The sequence below is a fragment of the Aquarana catesbeiana genome, linkage group LG07 (genome assembly GCF_042186555.1).
Source record: "Aquarana catesbeiana isolate 2022-GZ linkage group LG07, ASM4218655v1, whole genome shotgun sequence".
Taxonomy (NCBI): domain Eukaryota; kingdom Metazoa; phylum Chordata; class Amphibia; order Anura; family Ranidae; genus Aquarana; species Aquarana catesbeiana.
The window spans coordinates 216,772,137-216,796,410 of NC_133330.1; the positions used below are offsets into that span (position 1 = coordinate 216,772,137).

Consider the following 24,274-nt stretch of genomic DNA (forward strand, 5'->3'; position numbering starts at 1 on the left):
GCGGCAAAACTGAAAGGTCGTGTTTATGAATTACATCAGGGGTCTTATACCAGAACATAAGAATCTTAATGGATGTCTCCCTTTGAGTGACACACTTGGAGGATTTGAAAACAGAAGACCAAATCTTGTCCCATAGCTGTATTGTAATAGGTCGGGCCAATAGATGTGACCATCTTTTCATATAGTGGTGCATGGTCTCCTCCAAACGAGACGACTCATGGAGGATGCGATAGATACAGGATATTAAATGTCGTTGATGTGGGCCCGGAGCACATAAATGTTCAAAGGCGGTTGGGTTATCGAGGGTCGGGGTTGAATTTTGAGAATGAAAGAAGTGTCTAACCTGTAGATAAAAATGGAAAAGATGGGAAAGTATATCAAATTTCTCACATAAAGTATTGAAGGTATGTAATCTACGTGTGATGGGATGGACCAAATTTCGTAACTGAAAAAGAGGTGCATGGAGCCATGGAAGACCCTACCCAGGGACATACTGTCTGGTATAAATGGGTTGAACAGAACGTTCGCTAAAGGAGGGCAAGGTGAGGTGAGAGGATAGGTCTTGGAGCATTTACGCCAGATAGTTAGGGTAAAGGTAATTGGAGCAGTGCACTGACGCTTATATATGGGATCCAGGCAGTGAGGGGTGCCCCATATCAAGGAGCACGGGTGAACCGGGTATAACACTCCTTTTTCAATGGCAGTCCACTGATTTGGTGTATGAGGACCATGAAGTAATGGCCCTTAAGTGTGTAGCAAAGTAATATTTAGCAATGTCTGGTGCTCCCAGACCCCCCCTTAGGGAGGGATCTTAGGGAGAAAACCTCCAAGCTTGCAATGCGATGAGCCCTACCTTCCCATATGAATTTTAGGAAACTCCTCTGAAGTGCTTTTAGCTGAGAAGAAGGCAGGGCAACCGGTAGTGTTTCAAAGTGGTAAAGCAATCGGGGTAAAATAGACATTTTAAGGACGTTAATCCTACCTAATAGGGACAGAGGATACTTCGACCAGGTCGACAGGGATTTGATAATATCTAGAATCAAAGGGGGAAAGTTAGCAGAGTAGAGGGATGAGTATGAGGGGGTAAGAAGGACACCCAAATATTTGAGAGAGGCATTGCACCATTTATAGGGGTATGGGTCTTTGAGCTGGGATATTTGAGATGGTGTTAACTGTATGGGGAGGGCTTCTGTTTTGGAAGTATTAACTTTATAGCCTGATATGGCACCAAAGGAAGCCAGTAGTTTATGTAGCGAGGAGAGAGAGAATAACGGGTTGGTAATGGTAAGCAGGATGTCATCTGCAAAAAGCGACAATTTATATTCCCCCTGCCGCATCACAACCCCCCGAATGTCCGGATGAGAGCGGATGGACTCAGCTAGGGGTTCTAAACATAAAATAAAAAGTAATGGTGATAGGGCGCACCCCTGCCGAGTTCCGTTTGTCATGGGAAAACTGGGGGATAGGAAGGATGACATCCGCACTTGAGCCGTAACATTCGCATAAAGAGCCTCCAAAGCTTTTAAGGAAGGACCACTAAAACCATACTTTTTTAAGGTGGCAAACATATAAGGCCAACTCAGCCTGTCAAAGGCCTTTTGTGCGTCTAAACTTAGAATCAGTGCTGAGCGAGAAGACCTGTCCAGGAGATCTATTAGATCTATCGTACGGCGGATGTTATCCCCTGCATGTCTGCCAGGGACAAAGCCCACTTGGTCACTATGTATCAGTTTGGGGATAAACCTGGACAATCGGGATGCAAGTATTTTGGTAAATATTTTATAGTCCGAATTTAGAAGGGCTATGGGTCTATAATTATCCGGAATAGAGGGTTCCTTACTAGGCTTTGGAATAACCGATATAGGAGTGAGAAAAGTGTGGAAGTGGGGAAGTGCCTTTAAGTTAGGGAATCGTACAGAGTTAACATGTGTGGGGATAGAATGTCGAAGAAGGTTTTGTAGTAAGAGTATAGTAAGCCGTCAGGGCCGGGTGATTTATGTAGCGGGAGAGCCTTAATTATGGACAGAAGTTCTTCAGTTGTTATGGCCGCGTTCAAACTATCTAAATCTGCTACAGATAATTTCGGAAATTTTTATGGTAGAAAAGAAAGACTGAAATTTTTCTTGGGTGAAGTTGAAGTGATTCTCCAGGGTCAGACAATTATTGAGTCCACTGTAAAATGCATCAAATATTTTGGACATCTTATGAGGGCAGTGTGCTCTAGACCCATCTGCCTGTTGGAGATAGTCAGGAAATGAACTGAATGGTCATGGGCATAATTTATTGACTAACATTCTATGGGGTTTATTAGAGTATTCATAAAATTTCTGCTTCATCCAGAGTAGAGATCTGGCTGTCTTGTCAAGCTGTGTTGATTTAATTTGTTCCCTAAGGGAGGTGACTTTACGTAATTTCTCCACCGTGGGGGCACACAACAACCTCTTCTCCGCAGCTATCCGAGCGGATGTCAAGGACTGTAGAAGTCCAGCTCTATCTCTCCTCAATCGAGAACTTTCAGCTATGCATGCACCACGAAATACAGCCTTGTGTGCCTCCCACAGAGTAGAAACCCCCGACACCGACCCAGTGTTGAGCTGAAAATACTCTACCAAACTTTTTGTCAAAATGGAATGGGACACCTCAGACTGTAAGAGGTGATCATTAAGATGCCAATGACAGAATTTGGTGTAGGCCTGAGAAAGCATTAGATCCAGGGTGATGGGTGCATGGTCTGACCATGTAATGGGGGATATGTCAGACTTGACTACGTAGGAGAGGAGTGGGGCTGAGATGAAAAAATGATTAAGGCGTGAGTACATTTTATGAGCTGGGGAATAGAACGTGAATTGTTTAGCAGAGGGGTGTTTGATCCTCCATGAGTTGAAAAATCGACAAGACCTAATACATTTACGAAAAGCATTAGCTTGGGATGAGATTTTTTTGGATGGTACAGTACTGAAGAGGGTCTGTCTATCTCTAGAGGGTGACATAACCAAATTAAAGTCCCCACCAATGATCATAAAAGGTTGTGTGCAGTATTGAGGGGTCTCAAAAATCTTGTTTAGAAATTCAATCTGGCCTGTATTAGGGGCATAGATATTAACAAGAGTAAAGGAAGCAGACATATATTCACAATTTAAAATAAGCAATCTCCCGTGGGTATCTGCATGGGATTTTTTTACCTTAACAGGACACGACTTCCTAATCAAAATTGCCACTCCCGCCTTGCCCGTGGAGTCAGAGGCAAGAAAGGAGGTGGGGAAAAATTAAATTAACCCTCTGCCCGAAAGTGTGTTTCCTGGATCATTATTATGTCTGCGCCTGAGGCTCTGAAGTCCTTCAGAGCCATCCAGCGTTTACCAATAGAACCCAGGCCCCTAACATTATATGACATGATCTTCAGGGCCATGACCGTGTTATATTCAAATAGGCTCGTGTAGGTATAGTATGGGAAAAGAGCAATACAAAATTGACAGCAAAGGAATATGTGTATTTCTGACTGTGAATGGTATTAACAGCAACTCCTCGACATGCGAGTGTTAACAGATGAACTCTAAGAAGGAAAAAAAACAACAAACAAAACGTAAAAAAGAAACAAAATACTTAAATTTTTGAAAGCCTGAGATGTTACTGCATCTCAGGGATCCCTGGATATAATCCAAGGCTTGGTAGGGGCATGTATGGACTTCCATCAGGAGACTCTGGATAAGAAAAAAGGGAAGGGCCAGCTGCTCGCCTTATGAACTTGGTAACATATAAAATAGAACTGATATTAAGAGACCTGTTCACAGTCTATGGAGGAAGAACCTCATAGGATGGTAAAAAGAATTCTACCCCGAACAGGAAACAGGGTAGATATAAAACGTTATAGAACCAGAGCAGCAAACTTTGTTTCATCTGTAAGGCAAGAATGAAACCGAAGGCAAGGGGTAAGAAAGGATCCAAAAGAAGAACTGTACAGAAGATTCAAGGTGGTTGGTTGGAGGATCATGGACGTTGAGGTGTAGAGAGGTGCTTCTTGGATTTACCCCGAACAGGTGTCCAGATGCAGCTAGAAGTATTTGGTGGTAGACGGACCTGGGTGGTGGGAGGGATCAAATCTTCTTCTGGGAGAGGAGGCAGGCCGAGGTTTTTCAGGAAGGCCTCGCCTTCTTGTAAGTCAAGTAGGGTGTACTGGGTACCTCCTTTTGACACGGCAAGATGGAAGGGGAAACCCCAGTAGTATGGAATCTTATGATGTTGTAGATGAGAGGTGATTGGACGCAGATTCCGTCGTTTGGCAAGAGTGATGGGGGAGAGGTCGCTAAAAATCTGCAGTTTCACACCCTTGTACATAATTTGGGATTTGTTACGTGTGGCCAAGGTCAGCACCTCTTTGCTTTCAAAAAAGTGAAACTTCACTATAACATCCCTGGGCCTAGCTCCAGCCAGAGGTTTTGGGCCCAATGACCGGTGTGCCCTGTCCAGGCACCAGTCTATGTCCACCACTGTGGGGGCCAGAGTGTTAAAGAGGCCCAAGAGATATTTACGTAGGTCAGGGTCTCCTACCGTTTCCGGAATTCCTTTGAATCGCAGATTTTGTCTCCTCTCTCGGTTCTCCAAGTCCTCTTGTTGAAGTTGTAACTGAGAAACTGAGAGATGTAGATTGTGATTTTCTTCTTCAATAGCCTGTACATAGCTTACCATCTCATCAAATTTATTTTCGAGAGTGTCCGTACGTTCCCCAATTTAGTTTCTCCCCTCTCAGTTCGTTAGCCAATTTGCTTACCTCTGCCGAGACGTTAAGCGTAATTTGTTGAAGCAAAAGCTGTAGTTTAGCGTCCAGGATATCAGGGGTGAGATATTCATGTGGGGATGATGGATTGAGAGCTTGGTTTTGGGTATTGGCCAATTGAGGGTCCTCTGTATCTTCTGTATCTAGGGATGGATCCATTATGGCGAATGGGTTCGCGGAGGAATTCAAGGTTGTGGGTTGTCGCCTAGTAACAAAACGTTCCATGTTTAATCCCTCACGTGGCCCAAACTGTGGTTTATAATAACGCTGCTGCTGGCCCACTTTGCCCTTGAGGTGCTCGAGGAGTGTAATGTTCTGGCAGGCTTACCTCCGGAGCTGAACTTAGCTAACATAACATTTCGGAGGTCTTGGAGAGCAGACAAGGGCCCAGGAGTCTCTTAGTAAGTAGCTGACATAATAGAAAAAAAGGACTCTGTTAAGCTTGGTGGGGCCGTTAGTCAGCAGCCCTGTGTACCCCTATGATAGTTGTGAGGGGATGATTATTAGGGCCAGTGGTCCCCAAAGGATCTGTGAAAGAATGGCCAGCTGAGGATCAGGAGAGAAACAACTGCGCCTGAGAGTCCCTGGAGTACCAAGATGGCCGCCGTCCTCCAGGTGTAGGCCGAAGCCGCGGACTTTCCTGAGGAGCGGCCGCTGGACCAGTGAGATCAGCTTCGTTGAGGCCCAGAACCCCCAGCTGAGGGCGGGCGATGTTTCACAGGAGGACGGGCACCTCAGGGAGTGTTGACTGTGGGAGGATGGTACTCACTGTGGTCCGGGAGGAGAACCAAGGCCGAGTCCGGAGGCCTCAACAGAACGGCCGGCCGCGATGCAGGGGGGATCCGCGAAGGGAAGTCTCTCACGCCTCCCCCTGGCTAGAACCCTTCCAAAGTCCTCCTGAGGCAGGCCGTCTTGCCGTTAAGGCCGAGGAGCGTGTTCTGTGCGCGGATCGCGGCTGTAGGATGTAAAGAGCGCCGTGCGGACTGTAGGCCCCAAGATGGCGGGGGCCACCACGCTGTGAAGTCGGCCACAGATCCGGGACCAGCCAGCCACGAATGACAATAGTCCCCTGGACCAGGATAGGGGTATTCCATACACCGAAAAGGTGATCTGGGGTTTCACCAGGGGTAGGTGAGCGGTGGATGGTGGCAGATTGGTGCTGGGTGTAGAGAGCCCAGGATCTGCACGTCTTCCCAGCTTCACGTCCAGGACACGCCCCCTGCTAGGCTGTTCTTCATGCACAGCCAAAAAACTGACACCATTGGGATGGATTTGCTCTCATGCTTAGTGTGGTCAGTTTGAAATAGGAAAGCAGAGGGACTGGCAGGAACACCAGGGATTTTACACAAGGAAGCAATACAAAGAAAACAGGGTATGTTTTAATACATGTAGATAGTAACAGACCCCTATCAGGAATATGAAATGTTGGGTTAACATATTCTTTAAAGTGGTTGTAAAGCTAAGTTTTTACCTTAATGCCCCACCCCCTTACCTGAGCCGTCTCGATCCAGTGCTGTGCACGATAGCAGTGGCTCTCTCCCTCCTCATAGGCTCAGACAGTGGCTCCTATGGCTGTCAATCACAGTTAGCGAGGAGAGGGGCAGGGCCAAGCTGTGCTCTGTGTATCATGAGACACACAAATGCCCCCAAAACAACTGGCTTGCTATGGGGGCACTCAGCAGGGGAGAGGAGCGCCAATGTGGCACAGGGCAGATACGTTACATGTTTTGTTATTTTAAAAAAGAAAAATGTAGGTTTAAAATCTTTCATTTTGTAGGCGATATGTTATTTTCATCCTTCAATCTGTAACAGTTGTGGTGTAAGGACACCGCAACCCTTGCCACTCCTCTGAAAGGCAATTCACTATGGGTTGCTTTTTTTAGAGGCAATGCGGCCCCATTCACTTGAACCAGTGGTACCACCTGCTACCAGTTAACATTGGCTGTGACGCAAAGCATTGTGGCCGCACCATGTGTACAGCCCTGAGTTCCCTTCAAAAGCGCAACTTGCTCTCTGGCTGCCTCTGTGAACGGGGCCTAACTGTCTGATATTTTTATATGAAACCACAACTTCCAAACCTCAGAACGAGGATAATAAATCCTAAAGCAGGTTATCATGGAGTGGCCAATGGGAAAAATCTAAACTGCTTCTAGAAATGGTGGATTATTTCTTTGTTCAGCCACGTGCCATTCTGCTGTAACCATTACTGACTTGGTGGTAAATATACAGTGGGTATAGAAAAGAATCACCCCCTTTTTAAAATAATCACATTTTGTTGCTTTGCAGCCTGAAATTAAGACAGACAGTTTTTGTATTATCCAGCTGTATTTATTTGTGCAATTTATAACATCCAAGTGAAAAAAACATCATGTAAAAAAAAATCAAAAACAGAATCACTGAGTTGGAAAAAGGATCACCCCCCTTATGTCAGTATTTTGTTGGGCCACATTTTGCTTTAATTAAAGCAATTAGTCTGTTGGGATATTTCTCTACTAACTTTGCACATCTTATGCCGCGTACACACGACCAGACTTTACAGCAGACTTTGTCCGGCGGACTTTTCAACGGACTTTACGACGGACTTTCCGAATGAACGGACTTGCCTACACACGATCAACCAAAGACCGACGGATTCGTACGTGATGACGTACGACCGGACTAAAACAAGGAAGTTCGTCCTGCCCCCCGTATCAGACCCTTCTGGAGGAAAATATTCCGAACCATCGGCACTATACTGAAAGTTTCGATGGCTCCTAACCCCTACATAGCCTTGCTTAATTACACTATACCAAATTTAGATAAAAATTCTCAAACTCTTGCATTCTTCATATTGCTGGGTGCCAAGCTTACTATAGCTAAAGCATGGAAGAGACCTACAGTGTCATTCCAATGCTGTAAGAGAAAAGTTTTATGGATAATGTCCCAGGAGAAGATCGTGGCAAAGCTGCTGGATAAATTTGAAATTTGAAATTAAATCTAGCTACCTGGGAACCGTGGGCAATCTATTGTAATATCCCGCTCCTGCCTGGAATGGAGCCTGGTGCAGACAGAAATATACTGGGCCCGTGACACTACACCCCCTCCCGTCTGCTCTTCCTTCTTTTAACACGTTTTCTCTCTTTTCCTTCAGGGACGTGCTAGTCCCTTGTACTCTCACAACTCTTTTTGATATGAAATACCTTCTGAGGGATGTTCTGGTGGGTCAGCTGTCGGTTCTGCTGACGGGACAACAGGGGTCCCCCGGGCGGTGCGGACCAGGTGGCCCCTCCATTGCAGACCCAGTGATCCATACAGCACATAACTGAGGAACGTAATTACTTTCTCCGGGCTATTAATCCTTTTTTTTTTTTTTTTTTTTTTTTTTTTTTTATTGAAAGTTATATTTCAACATGCTTCAAATGGAATCAGAAGTACAATGTTAAAGTTGATATAGTTATAACAATGATTTCTGTTTAAACCGTAGGGAGAGGTAGGGGTTAGATAGCCCCTAAGATATGTACAATGGTGAACCTGTGGGAGGGGGGTGCTGCTTCCCTCGCTTTGACACAGCTAGTACCCAGTTGGGGTGTCTAGAGGGGGACGGCCCTCCCACCACGGAGGATCTATGGTTTCTCCTCTCCTCACAGAAAGTAGAGTTATTAATTTTTTTTTCACTTTCTTTGCTTGTTATGCCTTTTGAAACTCTGTTCCTTCAAGAGAACTGTGGATTGACAGCCTATCTTTGTATTCTTCAACAATCTGTATCGTATTTTGTATTTCTATGAAAACATTTTTATAATAATAAAAATCTTTAAATTTAAAACAAGGAAGTTCATAGCCAGTAGCCAATAGCTGCCCTAGCGTCGGTTTTTGTCCGTCGGACTAGCATACAGATGAGCGGACTTTTCGCCCGGACTCGAGTCCGTCGAAAAGATTTGAAACCTGTTTCATTTCTAGGTCCGTCGAACTTTTGGGGAAAAAAAGTCCGCTGGAGCCCACACATGATCGAATTGTCCGACGGACTCCGGTCCGCAGGACCAAGTATGCTGTAAAGTCCGCTCGTGTGTAGGCGGCATAAACTTTGCAATATTTGCCCACTCTTCTTTGCAGAACTGCTCAAGTTCAGTTAATTTTGATGGTGACCGTTTGTGGACTGCAGTCTTCAGGTCATTCCACAGATTTTCAATGGGGTTTAAGTCTGGGCTCTGACTAAGCCATGCAAGGACATTCACCTTTTTTCTCCTTCAACCACTGTGTGGTCATTTTTGCTGTGTGCTTTGGGTCATTGTCTTGTTGGAAGGTAAACCTTCTTCCCATTGACAACTTTCTGGCAGAGGGCAGCAGGTTCTCCTCAAGAATTTGATGGTATTTTGCCCCATCCATTTTTCTTCTATCCTGACAAGTGCTCCAGTCCCTGTTGCGGAGAAACCCCCCCATAACAGGATATTACCACCTCCATGCTTTACTGTAGGAATGGTGTTATTTGGATGGTGAGCTGTATTGGATTTCCACCAGACATATCATTTGGTGTTGAGACCAAATAAATCCATTTTAGTCTCATCTAACCACCTTAAACACTTAGGGACTGCCCACCGACATTACACGTCAGTACTTTGACGTGGAATTACGTTGTTATGGAAGCAGATGGCTGCCATAACCCCGGTATCTTCTTAAATGGCGGGCGGTCTGCTTTCAGATAAAAGCGGTCTCTACGGCAGGTTCGCCACTTGAACACCTTTATTGGCAGCAGGAGAGGTGCCCCTCCCGCCACGCTCCGGTCCTCTCCACCGCTTACCGGAGCCATCAGTAGTGGCAGAGACGATCCGATCCCATCCCCTCACAGGCCTGTAGCCGAGTGAGGGAAAGATGACCCCGACTCGTCTCCATAACATTGGATGATGGAAGCGACGTCAAACGTCACTTCCGCCCAATGATCTTAAGGGGAATTTTTTTTGAAGAAGAAAAGATAAGACATTTATTTATTTTTTTGATTGCATTTAAGTGTAAATGTGAGATCTAAGGTCTTTTTGACCCCAGATTTCACATTAAAGAGGTCCTGTCGTGCTTTTTTTCTATTACAAGGGATGTTTACATCCCATGTAATAGGAATAAAAGTGACCCAAATTTTTTTTTTTTTTAAAAGGACAGTGTAAAAGTAAAAAAAAAAAAAAGTGAAAAAATAGCGAACGCACAAGTAAGTCGTGCCCGCCTATGAAAACGATGTTCAAACCACACGTGCGGTATCGACATGATCATTAGAGCGAGAGCAATAATTCCATGACTAGATCCCCTCTGTAACTCAAAACTGGTAACCAGTAGAAATTTTTAAATGTCGCCAATGGAGATTTTTAAGTGCCAAAGTTTGTCGCCATTCCACGAGCGGGCGCAATTTTGAAGCATGACACGTTGGGTGTCCATTTACTCGGCGTAACATTATCTTTCACAATATAGAAAAAAGCAACGACTACCATTTTATTCTATAAGGTGTCTAAACTATATATATTAATTATAATATTTGGGGATTCTACGTAATTTTCTAGCAAAAAAAAAAAGATTTTAACTTGTAAACAAGTTTGAAAAATAGGCCCGGTCCATAAGTGGTTAAACACACCTTGAAGATTCTGAGGCCACATGGAAAAAGGTGTTGGGGTTAGATGAGAGTGAAACTATTACTATTGGGGTTTGGGGGGGCAAGTCTCCTTAAACAGGTTCATTTAAACAAAAGACACAATTCTTTTTGAATGGAATAGCTAGAGTCCCCGTTGTGGCAGAGTCCTGGGTGGGGGGTTCCTCATGTAGTTTTACCATTGCTATTTTTAACCTAATTTAATGTTAAAATGTTTACAACATTAATTATAACTGTCCCTGTTTTTCACATTGTCTGACTCTAACCACACGTAAACCCAGCAGGAAATGCAGAATTAATGTATGTGTTTTTCTGTAGAGTCTGTTGATCGTGAAAAATCCAATAATGTTGACAATGTAGCTCAGGGGTGGGCAACCTTTTGAGCACAGTGTGCCGAAAAATGTTTTCAAAGAAATCGAGAGCGCCGATTTTATAACAAAAAAAAAATGTAAACTTCACACTCTCAATCACGAAAAGGATTTTTTATAAAGTAAATGCTGTAAACTACTTGAGTAATAGTGAGAAATTAACATCCTGCACTCTCATGCCTCAGAGCAGCCCCTATTCATGCACCTTTACACCTCAGATCACTGTACCCCCCCGCTCATCTGCCCCACCATTGTAACCCCCTGCACATCTGACCCACCACTGTAACACCCTGCTCTTCTGTACCTCACTGCACATCTTCTCCACCGCCGTACCCCCATGCTCTTCTGTCCCACCACTGTACCTCCCTGCACATCTGTCCCACCGCTGTAACCCTCTGCACATCTGTCCCACCGCTGTAACCCTCTGCACATCTGTCCCACCGCTGTAACCCCCTGCACATCTGTCCCACCGCTGTAACCCCCTGCACATCTGTCCCACCGCTGTAACCCTCTGCACATCTGTCCCACCGCTGTAACCCCCTGCACATCTGTCCCACCGCTGTAACCCCCTGCACATCTGTCCCACCGCTGTAACCCCCTGCACATCTGTCCCACCGCTGTAACCCCCTGCACATCTGTCCCACCGCTGTAACCCCCTGCACATCTGTCCCACCGCTGTAACCCCCTGCACATCTGTCCCACCGCTGTAACCCTCTGCACATCTGTCCCACCGCTGTAACCCTCTGCACATCTGTCCCACCGCTGTAACCCTCTGCACATCTGTCCCACCGCTGTAACCCTCTGCACATCTGTCCCACCGCTGTAACCCTCTGCACATCTGTCCCACCGCTGTAACCCTCTGCACATCTGCCCCACCGCTGTAACCCCCTGCACATCTGCCCCACCGCTGTAACCCCCTGCACATCTGCCCCACCGCTGTAACCCCCTGCACATCTGCCCCACCGCTGTAACCCCCTGCACATCTGCCCCACTGCTGTAACCCCCTGCACATCTGCCCCACCGCTGTAACCCCCTGCACATCTGTCCCACCGCTGTAACCCTCTGCACATCTGTCCCACCGCTGTAACCCTCTGCACATCTGTCCCACCGCTGTAACCCTCTGCACATCTGTCCCACCGCTGTAACCCCCTGCACATCTGTCCCACCGCTGTAACCCCCTGCACATCTGTCCCACCGCTGTAACCCCCTGCACATCTGTCCCACCGCTGTAACCCCCTGCACATCTGCCCCACCGCTGTAACCCCCTGCACATCTGCCCCACCGCTGTAACCCCCTGCACATCTGTCCCACCGCTGTAACCCTCTGCACATCTGTCCCACCGCTGTAACCCTCTGCACATTTGTCCCACCGCTGTAACCCTCTGCACATTTGTCCCACCGCTGTAACCCTCTGCACATTTGTCCCACCGCTGTAACCCTCTGCACATTTGTCCCACCGCTGTAACCCTCTGCACACCTGTCCCACCGCTGTAACCCTCTGCACACCTGTCCCACCGCTGTAACCCTCTGCACATCTGTCCTACCGCTGTAACCCTCTGCACATCTGTCCCACCGCTGTAACCCTCTGCACACCTGTCCCACCGCTGTAACCCTCTGCACACCTGTCCCACCGCTGTAACCCTCTGCACACCTGTCCCACCGCTGTAACCCTCTGCACACCTGTCCCACCGCTGTAACCCTCTGCACATCTGTCCCACCGCTGTAACCCTCTGCACATCTGTCCCACCGCTGTAACCCTCTGCACATCTGTCCCACCGCTGTAACCCTCTGCACATCTGTCCCACCGCTGTAACCCTCTGCACACCTGTCCCACCGCTGTAACCCTCTGCACACCTGTCCCACCGCTGTAACCCTCTGCACACCTGTCCCACCGCTGTAACCCTCTGCACACCTGTCCCACCGCTGTAACCCTCTGCACACCTGTCCCACCGCTGTAACCCTCTGCACACCTGTCCCACCGCTGTAACCCTCTGCACACCTGTCCCACCGCTGTAACCCTCTGCACACCTGTCCCACCGCTGTAACCCTCTGCACACCTGTCCCACCGCTGTAACCCTCTGCACACCTGTCCCACCGCTGTAACCCTCTGCACACCTGTCCCACCGCTGTAACCCTCTGCACACCTGTCCCACCGCTGTAACCCTCTGCACACCTGTCCCACCGCTGTAACCCTCTGCACACCTGTCCCACCGCTGTAACCCTCTGCACATTTTTCCCACCGCTGTAACCCTCTGCACATTTTTCCCACCGCTGTAACCCTCTGCACATTTTTCCCACCGCTGTAACCCTCTGCACATTTTTCCCACCGCTGTAACCCTCTGCACATCTGCCCCACCGCTGTAACCCTCTGCACATCTGCCCCACCGCTGTAACCCTCTGCACATCTGTCCCACCGCTGTAACCCCCTGCTCTTCTGCTCCACCAATACACCCTTTCACATTTGCCCCACTGCTCTACCCCCCTGCTCTTCTGGCCCAACACTGAACCCCCTTCTCATATCTTCCACTACTCTACCTACCTGCACATCTGCCTCACCGCTGTACCCTCCTGCTCATCTGTGATATGCAGAGTGGTGAAAGGACGCAGATATGAGACACATCTACCTGTCCTGGCACACTCATCCTGCTGATCCACCTCTCACATCACATACAAGCACGTGGTCTGGATGCATGTGATGTATGTGATGTCACATACAAGCACCTGGAATGGATGTGCAATGATGAGCTCAGGTCAGGGGCATTTTCTGAAAGCAGTGGGCCTGTGTGCAGGATCATAAGTTGGGCCCCCCGGGAGCTGAGAAAAAGTACGGCACAGCAAAAGTTGGGTGTGATTTTCATTGTGCTGAATACTGGCTGTGGCTTAAAGGGACACAGAGTGCAAGGGTTCAGTAGTAAGTGACGCAAAGGTTCAGGAGTAATTTCAACAAAGTTCCCAGAAGCTCAACAGTATTTCTACAAACTGTCACCTAAATGTGGTTTTCTCCATCACAATGAAATCCCTTCTTTCTGAGATTGGTAGTGGCAACCAAGTGCCAACCTCCAAATGGTGGGCAGAGCTAGCAAGACTGTGATTGGCTTTAGCAGTGGCCAATGACAGTCCTCCTCCTGGAAACAGGGGCCGCCCCCCCTAGCAGAACTGCACCCAATCTCTTCCCCATAACAAAATCTGATGATTGCAGCTACAGCAAAGTTAGAGAACCAAACAACGTTTCCCATCTTTTACAATGTGTGGGGCACAGTGCCTTTCCCTCAGTGCAGGTGTGGTGTGGGCAATTCTGAAATTGGAATGCATTTGAGTCTCACTGACACTTCCCTGTGCTGCTCTGCTGATGGGGAGGGAGTTGAGTGCCGGCAAAAGAGGCTTGGTGTTCCGGGGGTTGCCTACCCCTGATACACATTTTTGCTCATAAATATCATTATTTGTAGCCAGTCTCTGGCATATTTAAGGAATCTGCTGTGTCAAGATTTATAATGGCATCAGGAGTGGCTTGGCTTCATTTAATTCCCTCTCCAGAGATACTCCGGGGATTTTTAAAACATCATTACCAGTCATTTGTGAAGACTCATTAATCTGCCTTGTCTATGGAGGTTTCCTTCATGATTGATCCTCCTAAGGGACGTTCTCTTTATCGCTATCCAAGATCAGGCAGTGAAGCCTTTACAGATCTTCTCTTTGTTGTCAGTGTACATCACAGCTGTGGGTTTTGGTATTGCCCAAAATTATACAATTAATCTTCAAAACAGTTTTTAGATTTTCAATCATTTTATGTTCTAGTGAACCACAAGCGATTGAAAGAATTTTCACTTCATTTAGCATATTACCATCATTTTTAAACCTTATCTCCTTGGATATAAAAAAGACAATATCCAGTTATATGTGTTTAAATGTATTTTTATAAACCAGTTATGTACACTATATATTGTCAAAAGTATTGGGACACCTGCCTTTACATGCACATGAACTTTAATGGCATCCCAGTTTTAGTCCGTAGGGTTCAATATTGAGTTGCCCACCCTTTGCAGCTATAACAGCTTCAACTCTTCTGGGAAGTCTGTCCACACGGTTTAGGAGTGTGTCTATGGGAATGTTTGATCATTCTTCCAGAAGAGCATTTTGTGAGGTCAGTCACTGATGTGGACGAGAAGGCCTGGCCCGCAGTCTCCGCTCTAATTTTGGTTGAGGTCAGGACTCTGTGTAGGCCAGTCAAGTTCCTCCACCCCCAAACTCGCTCATCCATGGACTTTGCTTTCTGCACTGGTGCACAGTCATGTTGGAACAGGAAGGGGCCATCCCCAAATTGTCCCAACAAAGTTGGGAGCATGAAATTATCCAAAATGTCTTGGTATGCTGATGCCTTAAGAGTTCCGTTCACTGGAACTAAAGGGCCAAGCCCAACCTAGGAAACACTTCCCCAAACCATAATCCCCCTCCACCACATGATTTGGTTGTTTGTATCACAATTCTGGCAATTTTGTTTTTTTTTTTCTGCCATTTCTTTTTCTTTTTGTGGTACCCTTTGAAATTTTAAGTATGTCGGGGCTAGGTATTATTCGTGCCAAAACATCTCAGCCAGGTATGTAGAGAAAGGGAGGAGAAAAAAAAACTAGCAAGTGAGTGTGCAACAACTACTTAATAGGTCAAAAACCACAATATCTTTTTATTACTATAAGCTTTATACAAATTTGACCACAAAAGACATTGGGGGAGATTTACTAAAACTGGAGCACTCAGAATCTGGTGCAGCTGTGCATGGTGGCCAAACAGCTTATAACCTCAGCTTGTTTAACTAAGCTTTGACAACAAAACCTGTAAAGCCTCGTACACACACGATCCGATTGTTGGCAGGGAATTGTGTGATGACAGACTGTTGTCCTAAAATCTGATCGTTAGTACGCTCCTTCAGACAATTGTTTTCCAACTTTCAGGCTAGTGCATTTTCGGTGGACAGCGGTCTGTTGTCTGATTTTCGTATGGTCAGTACACAAGTCCATCAAACAAAAATTGAAAGTACAAACCTGCATGATCGGAATCAGTGCTCACCAAACACGAAATTAGCAGACGGGGCCCAAACGGTGGGGCTCAAGAGCTGAAATTCCTCGTAGTACGTCACTACGTTTGTGTCACAACAATTGTGTAACATTAGTATGCTAGACAAGATCCTGGCACACGCCCTGAAGACGAAAATCGGATGCTCGGTTGGCCAACAATCGGATTATGTGTACGAGGCTTAAGCCGATTGGTTTCTATGCAGAAGTGAGCTGGATTTTGCACTCGCCAGCTTTGGTAAATAAACCCCAGTGTGTACTTAAAATATGAATGAATTCATATAGCAAATACTTAGCCTTAGGCTGGCCATTGATTATGCAGCTTTATTTACTTCAACCCCAGGTTGAAGGAAAGGAAATCGCTTGCTTCCCTCATCAACAGGCAGTGTAAGGCCCCTTTTACACTGAGGCGCTTCTAAACTGCCAGTAAAACACTGAGCGCTTTTGAAGAGCCTTTCAGGCGCTTTTTGAAGAGCTTTCCATTAATTTTAATGCAGAGGGGCGTTTTTTCACCTCCCTGCCACCGCACTGCCCCATTGTGAAAGCATTCATTGATTTTCATTGAAAAAGTTTTTCGTGAGCTTTTCAGGCGATTTTTTTTTTTTTTTTTGCATGAAAGCGCCTGAAAAGCGCCTCAATCTGAAAGGGGTCTTAATGGGGGAATGCATCCCACAGTGCTATTGGGTTTTGCCATCATAATACAATGATTGCCGCTACTGTAGCAGTTATTGTACGAAAAAAAAAAAAACAGGCTGGTTGTACTGAAGTCTATTGATAGATGGACTTTAGTGCAACCAGCCTGCCCATAGATGGATTGAAATTCGTCATTCGTTAATTAGGAGACTGTGCAAACCTGCTTCTTCTTAGTATACATTCTAGCCAAGAGACTTGGTGGTCTGCAGGCCTATTCACAGCAGCACTGACCTCAGTCCATGTGGTTTAAACATGCAGGAATACACAGGGGCAGGGAGGTCACTGGTCACCTATGGCCCATACACACAATCCGAAAATCGGAAGACAGATTGCCCGTTTTTTTTTTTTTGCATGCTAGTCGGCGTTGCATATAGAAAATAGAGAGGTTACTAAAGTGATAAATTCTCGTACGACATATCAGAAGTGATGTCATGTGTTGTAGCGTATTTCTATTGTATTTTCGGAGGACAACTGTACTGATTAAACGAAAATCGTACGATCTGGTATCGTACGAGAAAATTCTTTGTTTGTCCAATGGGATAATATCTGCTGAACTGTCGTGATCGGCTCGATGGATTCGAAAGCGGTATTTTTCGTCAGATTTTCGGATCGTGTGTACAGGCCATTAGGAGAATATTTACTAAAACCAGAGCGCGCAAAATCTGGTACAACTCTGAACAAGCTGAAGTTAGAAGCTGATTGGCTACCGTGCACAGCTGCACCTGTTTTAGGAAATCTCCCCCCTGGGGTTACTGAGACTTGACCTGTCACCAGAATACTGAAAACTAGGGAAATATGTTACATATACATGAAGGTAGACTAATAACTCCTGATAAAAATTGTTTATGACTATGAATCTCTGCAGTCTAAACTTTGATCTGTGCCTACTTCTGACCACTCAACAGTAGAAATTTGTTTTCACTTTTTAACTTTTGTTAGGTTTTCTGATTAGTAGTTTGGTCAAACTGATGTTCATTTTCGACCGCAGTAACAAGAAAATTTGAAGGAGCCGAATGAAAAACTTTTCTCGAATGCACAGATTTCTAACAGTGAACCCCCGTTCACATCGCATGTCAAATCGCCACCCATTGCCAGCAATGACAACATCCAAATCAGTGTGACGCTGACTTTGCCGCGCTGCACTGATTCCCAAAAGTAGTTCCTGCACTACTTTTGGTGACTTGGGGGGCAATTTCAATAGACATCTGTGCAGGAACCCGCAGTCGGACTGAAATGTGGGTTTGAAATCGTGCAAGTTTGGCTGAACGAGTTCGGGAGATTTATATGATGTGCAGTAACCTATAGCAATTGGATTTTGTTCTTTGATGAAAACGGTTTCATAAATTGTCTGTTTTTGTCTACGTTCCATATTGCTGATAAAATTCACTGACTTCTAAAAAGAATGTACTGTCATTTTTTTGTCATAACAGTCCCTGGTAAGCACAGCACTTCAGATTTTCCTCACTACCAGGTATATCCATTTAATGGCTGTATCTTAAGACTCGTAAACGCGATCATATTTTCGGATGTCCGCTCGTTTCTGAGCATGCGCAGTCTTGCTCAGTCGATTTTTTTTTTTTTTTTTTTTTTTTTTTTACAGAAACCGCACTAATTAAATGGAAATTGGATGTTCCGTTTGCATCTGACAAAAATGTTATACTCTGCACATCCAGCCTTTGTTGTACGAAGTTCGGAATCAGCTGTCGAAAGCGCCATACTAACGATCCGAAAATCAGCAGATCGTTCGTTTGTTGTACGAAATTTTACTTCCGATTTTTTTCGTATCGTGGTGTACGGGGCTTTACATTCTACTGCTCTAGTACATTTAATATGGTGACAGTTGGGGGTTCTGTAATAAGGTGGCTTTAATAACATTTATTGTGTAAAGATGGGTATCCCATGGCAGCTATTCTGGCTCCATTTCAAATCTAGAAAGGACAATGAAAGTTAAGTTCTGTAGTGTCGGGTTGCATTAGGCGTATTGCTCTTTACCTTATGCAGTTAGCTTCTACCTATCCTACAATATACCATAAACACACCATGTTCATGGTTCCGTATGTGTGAAAAGATTGGGAACATCTGCCAGTGCAGCGTGATTGTTTTATACAGATAATCTGAATATAGAGACGCTTTGGGGAATTAAGGCAGTCTGTGGTCTCAGCTGTCTTTTTACAGTGATTATTATAGATAGGGCCCCCTACATAGCTGGTCACTTTGTAGTCCACACATGGAGAGCTTTCATGTACAGCAAGGTCATCACTATTGTCCTCCTCGATATAAAACACTCAGGAGCTGTCATTTTTACAGTAGTTAAAAGAAATCTGTTACATAAATGCTTTAATACTATGTGATTTCTCCATTCTGTTTCTAAATAACAGTTCAGATGAAGATAAATAAAGCTTTACATGTTTGAATCCTTTTATCATAAGGAAGGCTCCTGCTTGTATTCAATTATCATGGAGGGCAGGTGGTTGGATTTGGTGGTATCTGGAGGGGTCATGGGACACGTCTGCGGGGAATCGGGCTGGAACAATGAATTGTCTAGCTGTAACATTTCACTGAATTTGCCAGTCAAAACTATTATGGCCTTAACCATAAACCCGCCGTTATTTCATGAAAAGTGTCGACAAAGCAATTTTATCTGATTTGCAGCCTGCAACTGTGTTGTGATGTGACATTTAAAGACATGGGTTTTGCAGGAAGAGGGCTTGTGAAGTTACTGTGAGCAAATGCCTAACTCTCTGATTTAGCCTAGGTTCACACTGAATGCGGGTTTGAAGTCGTACGAGTTCAGCTGAATTTGTGTAATTTTAAACTGGCATTTCAGTCCAACTTTGGGGGGGGGGGGGGGCATTTGACAGACATCTGTTCATGCACAGATGTCTATTGAAAGCGCTCCCGGCGCCGCCAAAAGTAGAATAGGAACTGCTTTTAGGAATCGGCGCGGCACCACAAAGTTGGCATCGCACCGATTCGGATGGTGCCTTTGCCAGCAATAGGCTCCGATTTGGCATGCGATTTGACATTTGGCTCTGTGTGAACGAGGGCTTAAGGTCCATTCACACCACATTAACACATGTGCGTTGTGGTGGATTTGTGTTTTTTTTTTTTTTTTTTTTTTTTTTTTTTTTGGAACCCCTTGTAATACGTTGGCATGCTTTTTACAGTGCAAGTCTATTGGCCCATGTGAAGACATCAGTGAGTGACCGCTGGCCAAAGCAACTAAGGCCCTGTTCAAATCTCACATAGCAGGGACAAGCATTTATAAAGCATGATTTAAACGTGTTTCTGCATGTGGCGCATAGGGCTGCCCATTCAGTTCAGTGGGCTGCCCTATGCGCGTTTGTCGCCCAAAAAAAGATCCTGCTCCTTTTTGTGCAACAAGGTACCCCCAAGATTTTTAAAGGCAAGTTTTGCCACATGACAATCACAGCAAAATTGCACCGTGATTGGGTTTTCAAACCCCAGGACCGTTGCACCCACGAAGGTAAGTGCAGCGGGGGCCAGGGGGGATATGAAGAGTTTAGAGTGTTGATCCACCTTTTTTCATATTTTTTATTTTATTTTTTATTTATTTTTTCTGAAACGATAACTAACTCTTTAAGAGTTGTGAATTGAGCCTTCTGGCATTCAATCATAATAGTCTGTAGAGACCATGTGATCTAGGTTAAACAAGAAGGGGAGACACATTATATGTACCTCCATCCCGGGTACGAGTACGTAAACAGAAAAGGGAATGTGGGACTTTAAATGAGGCAATTTACCTGTGGAGGTAGAGTGGTGGGTAAACATTTTTTATTTGTAACAATAATATAAAACAGATAAAGTATTTTCATATATCTGCACATACACATGGCATTAATGTTATCTCTCTCTCTCTCTCTAATAGAGATAGAGAAAGATATATATATATATATATATCTGTCAACTTGGCAGCACATAAGAGATATTATTAAGTATTTATTGATAAAGTATAATACAAGGTATTTCCTATTAGCAGGCATTGGTAACCCATATGCAAAAGAGCTACTGTAAGATAGATGCACATACACATGAGTGGTTACATACTACTCAATGAATTTAAATGTATAAAAGATTTATATGGGCCAGTGAATAGGTAGTGAGCCAGGCTTGACTGAGCACCCCATGGAAACTTGACTTGTTTCATGGCTATCTGCCATTCATCAGGAGTTGGGTACAGAAGTAAAAGGTCAGTTAAAACACTGTACTTGGCTGGCAGCGAGGAAGATGGGACCCCAAATGGTTGTCTGTTCCGGAGCTGAGGCAAGGGACCCCACCCCGGCCAGGAAAACACCCACATGGCATGCCCGACTGCCACAGCACATTCCACATGTGTGGGGAGGATTGCAAGTATGGTGTTCTTATGTATGTGTGTGTATCCAGTGAATGGACTGTGTGTGTTGCCTCCCTGGTGTCAAACACATAGTGAAATCTAGGTTGGGGGTTCTGGAGGGAGCAGCAGATTTTTTGTTTGTAGTAAAAAAAAAATATATATTTTTTTTTCCACTCTTAAAATGTGATTTGGTAATGATGACGTATGCTGTTTTGATTCGTATGAAATGTGAATTTTAATGGTGGGTCTGCTCTTCTGCCTCCTCTCTGCAGGGCTACAACTCACAGTGACCTGGTACTGCGAGCAGCCAAGGCCGGAATCCAGTACCGTGTCATACATAATGCCTCTATACTTAGTGCTGTGGGTTGCTGTGGTCTTCAGGTGAGCATGCTTGTTTCAGAAAATCTTTATCACCTATGTACAATTCTAGTATTACTGCTTTCCGAAAAGGAAAACTGTGCAAAAACACTCCTGCTAATGAAAAACTGAAGCTTAAATATATTTAAAAAAAATACGACAAACCAAAAAAAATGAAGAAAAATACAAATAAAAAATAAAAGAAAATATGTATAATAATAATAATTAAAAAAAAAAAGTATATTTGGGGTAAAGAACACAAAAAAATGTAAAGATCAATAGCTGTGGTAGTGAGATCAATAAATGCCACAAGTATCTGTAGTAGTTCAAGAAACTAGGGAAATTGTCCCCAATGGAGACCCAGATCAAAAACAAGCTCCAAACTAACCTGTTGGAGCTGAAACAGGGCTATAGATTTCTTCCTGTGCCCATGTGACAGCGCTTGGCCAATCAGGAGGCACCTAGTACTGTTGCATGGGAGATGGGGGAGCAAGCCAAGCCACGTTCTCACCCATACCTAGAAGTACTGGGTACATTATTTCACTCCTGGCAGATGGATGAACAGAGCACTGTTGAAGTGAGGGGAAGGTAGGTATGTTCTGCTGGAGGTTGAACCTTTTATCTTAACACTATAGGCAAAGCATGTACTTCTGTGCTGCTTGGAGGGGGGAGGGAGTACATATTTTATTTTGACCCTAGAGGCAAATCATTAAGTCACTTTAAATCCTGTTTCTGGAGAAAACACCCCCACCCCGTTGCAGTGGGGCAAATGCTTTTTTATGCCCAGGGGAACAGGTAAAAGCATCTTTAATTACCTGATCCCTCGCTCCAGGAGCAGGTGGTGCTCAGTTGTCTCCTATGCTCTCTGGTCTATGGGTGGTCTCTCAGCATCCTTACATACAGTGCGTGGCTATTGGTGCTGAATTGTGCTTGATGACATCACAGTGGGGATTACTGAAGTGTGAAGAAGAAGCTAAAACAGGTAAGTTAAAAGTTCTTTTTCTCAAGTCATCTTCCAGGACGGCACACCTGAGAGATGAGAGGCTCCTCCCCACAGGAAACACAATCAATCAACAGCTGTTTTAAGTCCACACCCTTCCCCTTGATCCTCAGTTTTTTGATTGTGTTTCTCCCTACACAGCGAAACTGTTTGTTTTTTTCCAGATGACCGAAGCCTGGGGCTGGTGGTCTCCCCCTGGGAGCCAGACCAAATGCCTGGGAAGCCTCTGGGTTTGGCAGGATATATTTATCCTTCCCGGGGGGTTCCCCTATCCTTTCCTCGTGGGGGGGGGGGCAGCAGAAACTGGGAAAGCCCCCCTGAGAGCTGAAGGCCCCTGGGTACAGTGGTGTACCCAGAACTTCACGGGCCTTTATCCTGTCTCCCCCCTTACCTGTCCGGACGTCCGTTCAGACGGGGGTGATGGCCGTCGGTTGTTTCCAGGGGGATCATATCCCCTGACTCCTGGGCCCCTGGTAGCTCGCGTGGGCTGCTGGGGAGGGCACCGCCTGAACGACCCGCGTTCTTACCCAGAAAGGAAGGCTGAGAGTCAGCAGGAGCAGGCGCCCACATCCTCCTTTCGAGGAGGCACCAGTTCACTATGGTGAATGTCTGCCTAAAACACCTCAGATGGGAATGAGGAACGTACGGCATTGCCCCCCCACCCCCCATGTGTATATACTGACTGGACAGTGCAGGACACAGCCTAACCTTGCAGCTCCCTAAAGCAGTTGTGGGGGGGGGGGGGGGCACTTTTTGGCGGCTATCCTCCTTGCGTGTGGACTATAAGGATGGAAAAGCAAGCCTGGTGGCAAAAGGGGAAGACGACAACGGTGAGTCAAAAATCCCCAATCCCAGCCAGATGGTTTCTGGGCATTTGAGATAATCTCCCCTGGGGTCTGGATTCAAATAGCCCAGAAGCTTTTGCTAAAGACACCAGCCACAGCTCCCTCTTACATCAGAGATGCTGTATGGTGGACAAGTGGTGCAGAGGATCGAGTGTGCCTAAACCACCTCAGATGGGAAAGAGGTAGGTAAGGCATTTTTTCCCCTTCCACCTGTATCTACTGAGTGGTGCAGTGCAGGACCTGGGGTCTCCAGAAATAAAATAGCCCAGAAGCTACTGCTAAAAACCACCAGCCACTGCTTCCTCTTATAGCAGAGACACTGTGGTTACCACAACAGTAGGTTGCCAGCCTCTCCCTACATACCCGGTTGTGGTACATTAGTAGGGGTGAATATAGCAAAGAGGTCGACCTGGTAGAACAAAGAGTTCCTTACTGGCCAGGTATACCACTGATCAAGTTATTAATGGTGCAATGGTTGAAGGATTCAGGAGTAAGCTCCCTTGCTCAGCAGGTGCACTAGGTTATCTGGCCCTATTAGCCCAGCTGCTAGGAATCTGCTTAAAGTTGCTCCAAGATGCTTAAAAGCTGACCTAACTTTCAACAATGTGGCAGGGACCAAGCTTCTGTGTGGCACAGTAGGGGTTCCCTTGTGACAGATCCTCCTTTTGGAGGTTGCTTGCTATGGGAAACTTTTCATAAGCTCCAACCTCCCACTCCACCCTTACATTGTGGTTATATTTTAATGCAGGAGGTAAGAAAAACCTTTTGTTGGTTTGGGCTACAGTCCACTCAGTGACAGATCTAAAAGCGATTTACCATAAATCGTTTTCCTATATCCTTTGATTAAGGATTTTCTGTGCAAACATATGCAAGAGCTAGATGGCTATATGATTGCTTCTTTAAGCCCTGCAGGTGGCTATTTACCTCCAGGCTAAACTGGTAACCACCCTTTCTAGAGGTCTTAAATTGGTCTCTAGGGCTGGGCTCATTGAGACTTTAGTTACTGATCAGCCCCACCCGTGTATGAGCTGGCTAGCGTTTGCTCAATCTACGGAGGTAAGGTAGGACAACAGCTACTATAGTAAGTTGTCCAACCATTTTAGGATTGGTTCCTTCACTGGTGGTGAAGGATTAGTATCTACAGCCCAGGCTATGCCTATGAAATAAATTACCCGTTTGGTTATTTCATAAAGGGATACACCATGACTCCTTC

The 24,274-nt window shown here is 45.5% G+C and overlaps 1 protein-coding gene across 1 annotated transcript in view; it reads left to right on the forward strand.

Annotated features, from left to right (window-relative positions):
- Positions 1 to 24,274, forward strand: part of DPH5 (diphthamide biosynthesis 5) — a 78,925-nt gene that overhangs the window by 8,299 nt on the left and 46,352 nt on the right. The window contains exon 3 of the mRNA XM_073593021.1: positions 21,132 to 21,240. Coding sequence (XP_073449122.1) covers positions 21,132 to 21,240 — 109 coding nt within the window. The remainder of the gene's footprint in view (positions 1 to 21,131; positions 21,241 to 24,274) is intronic.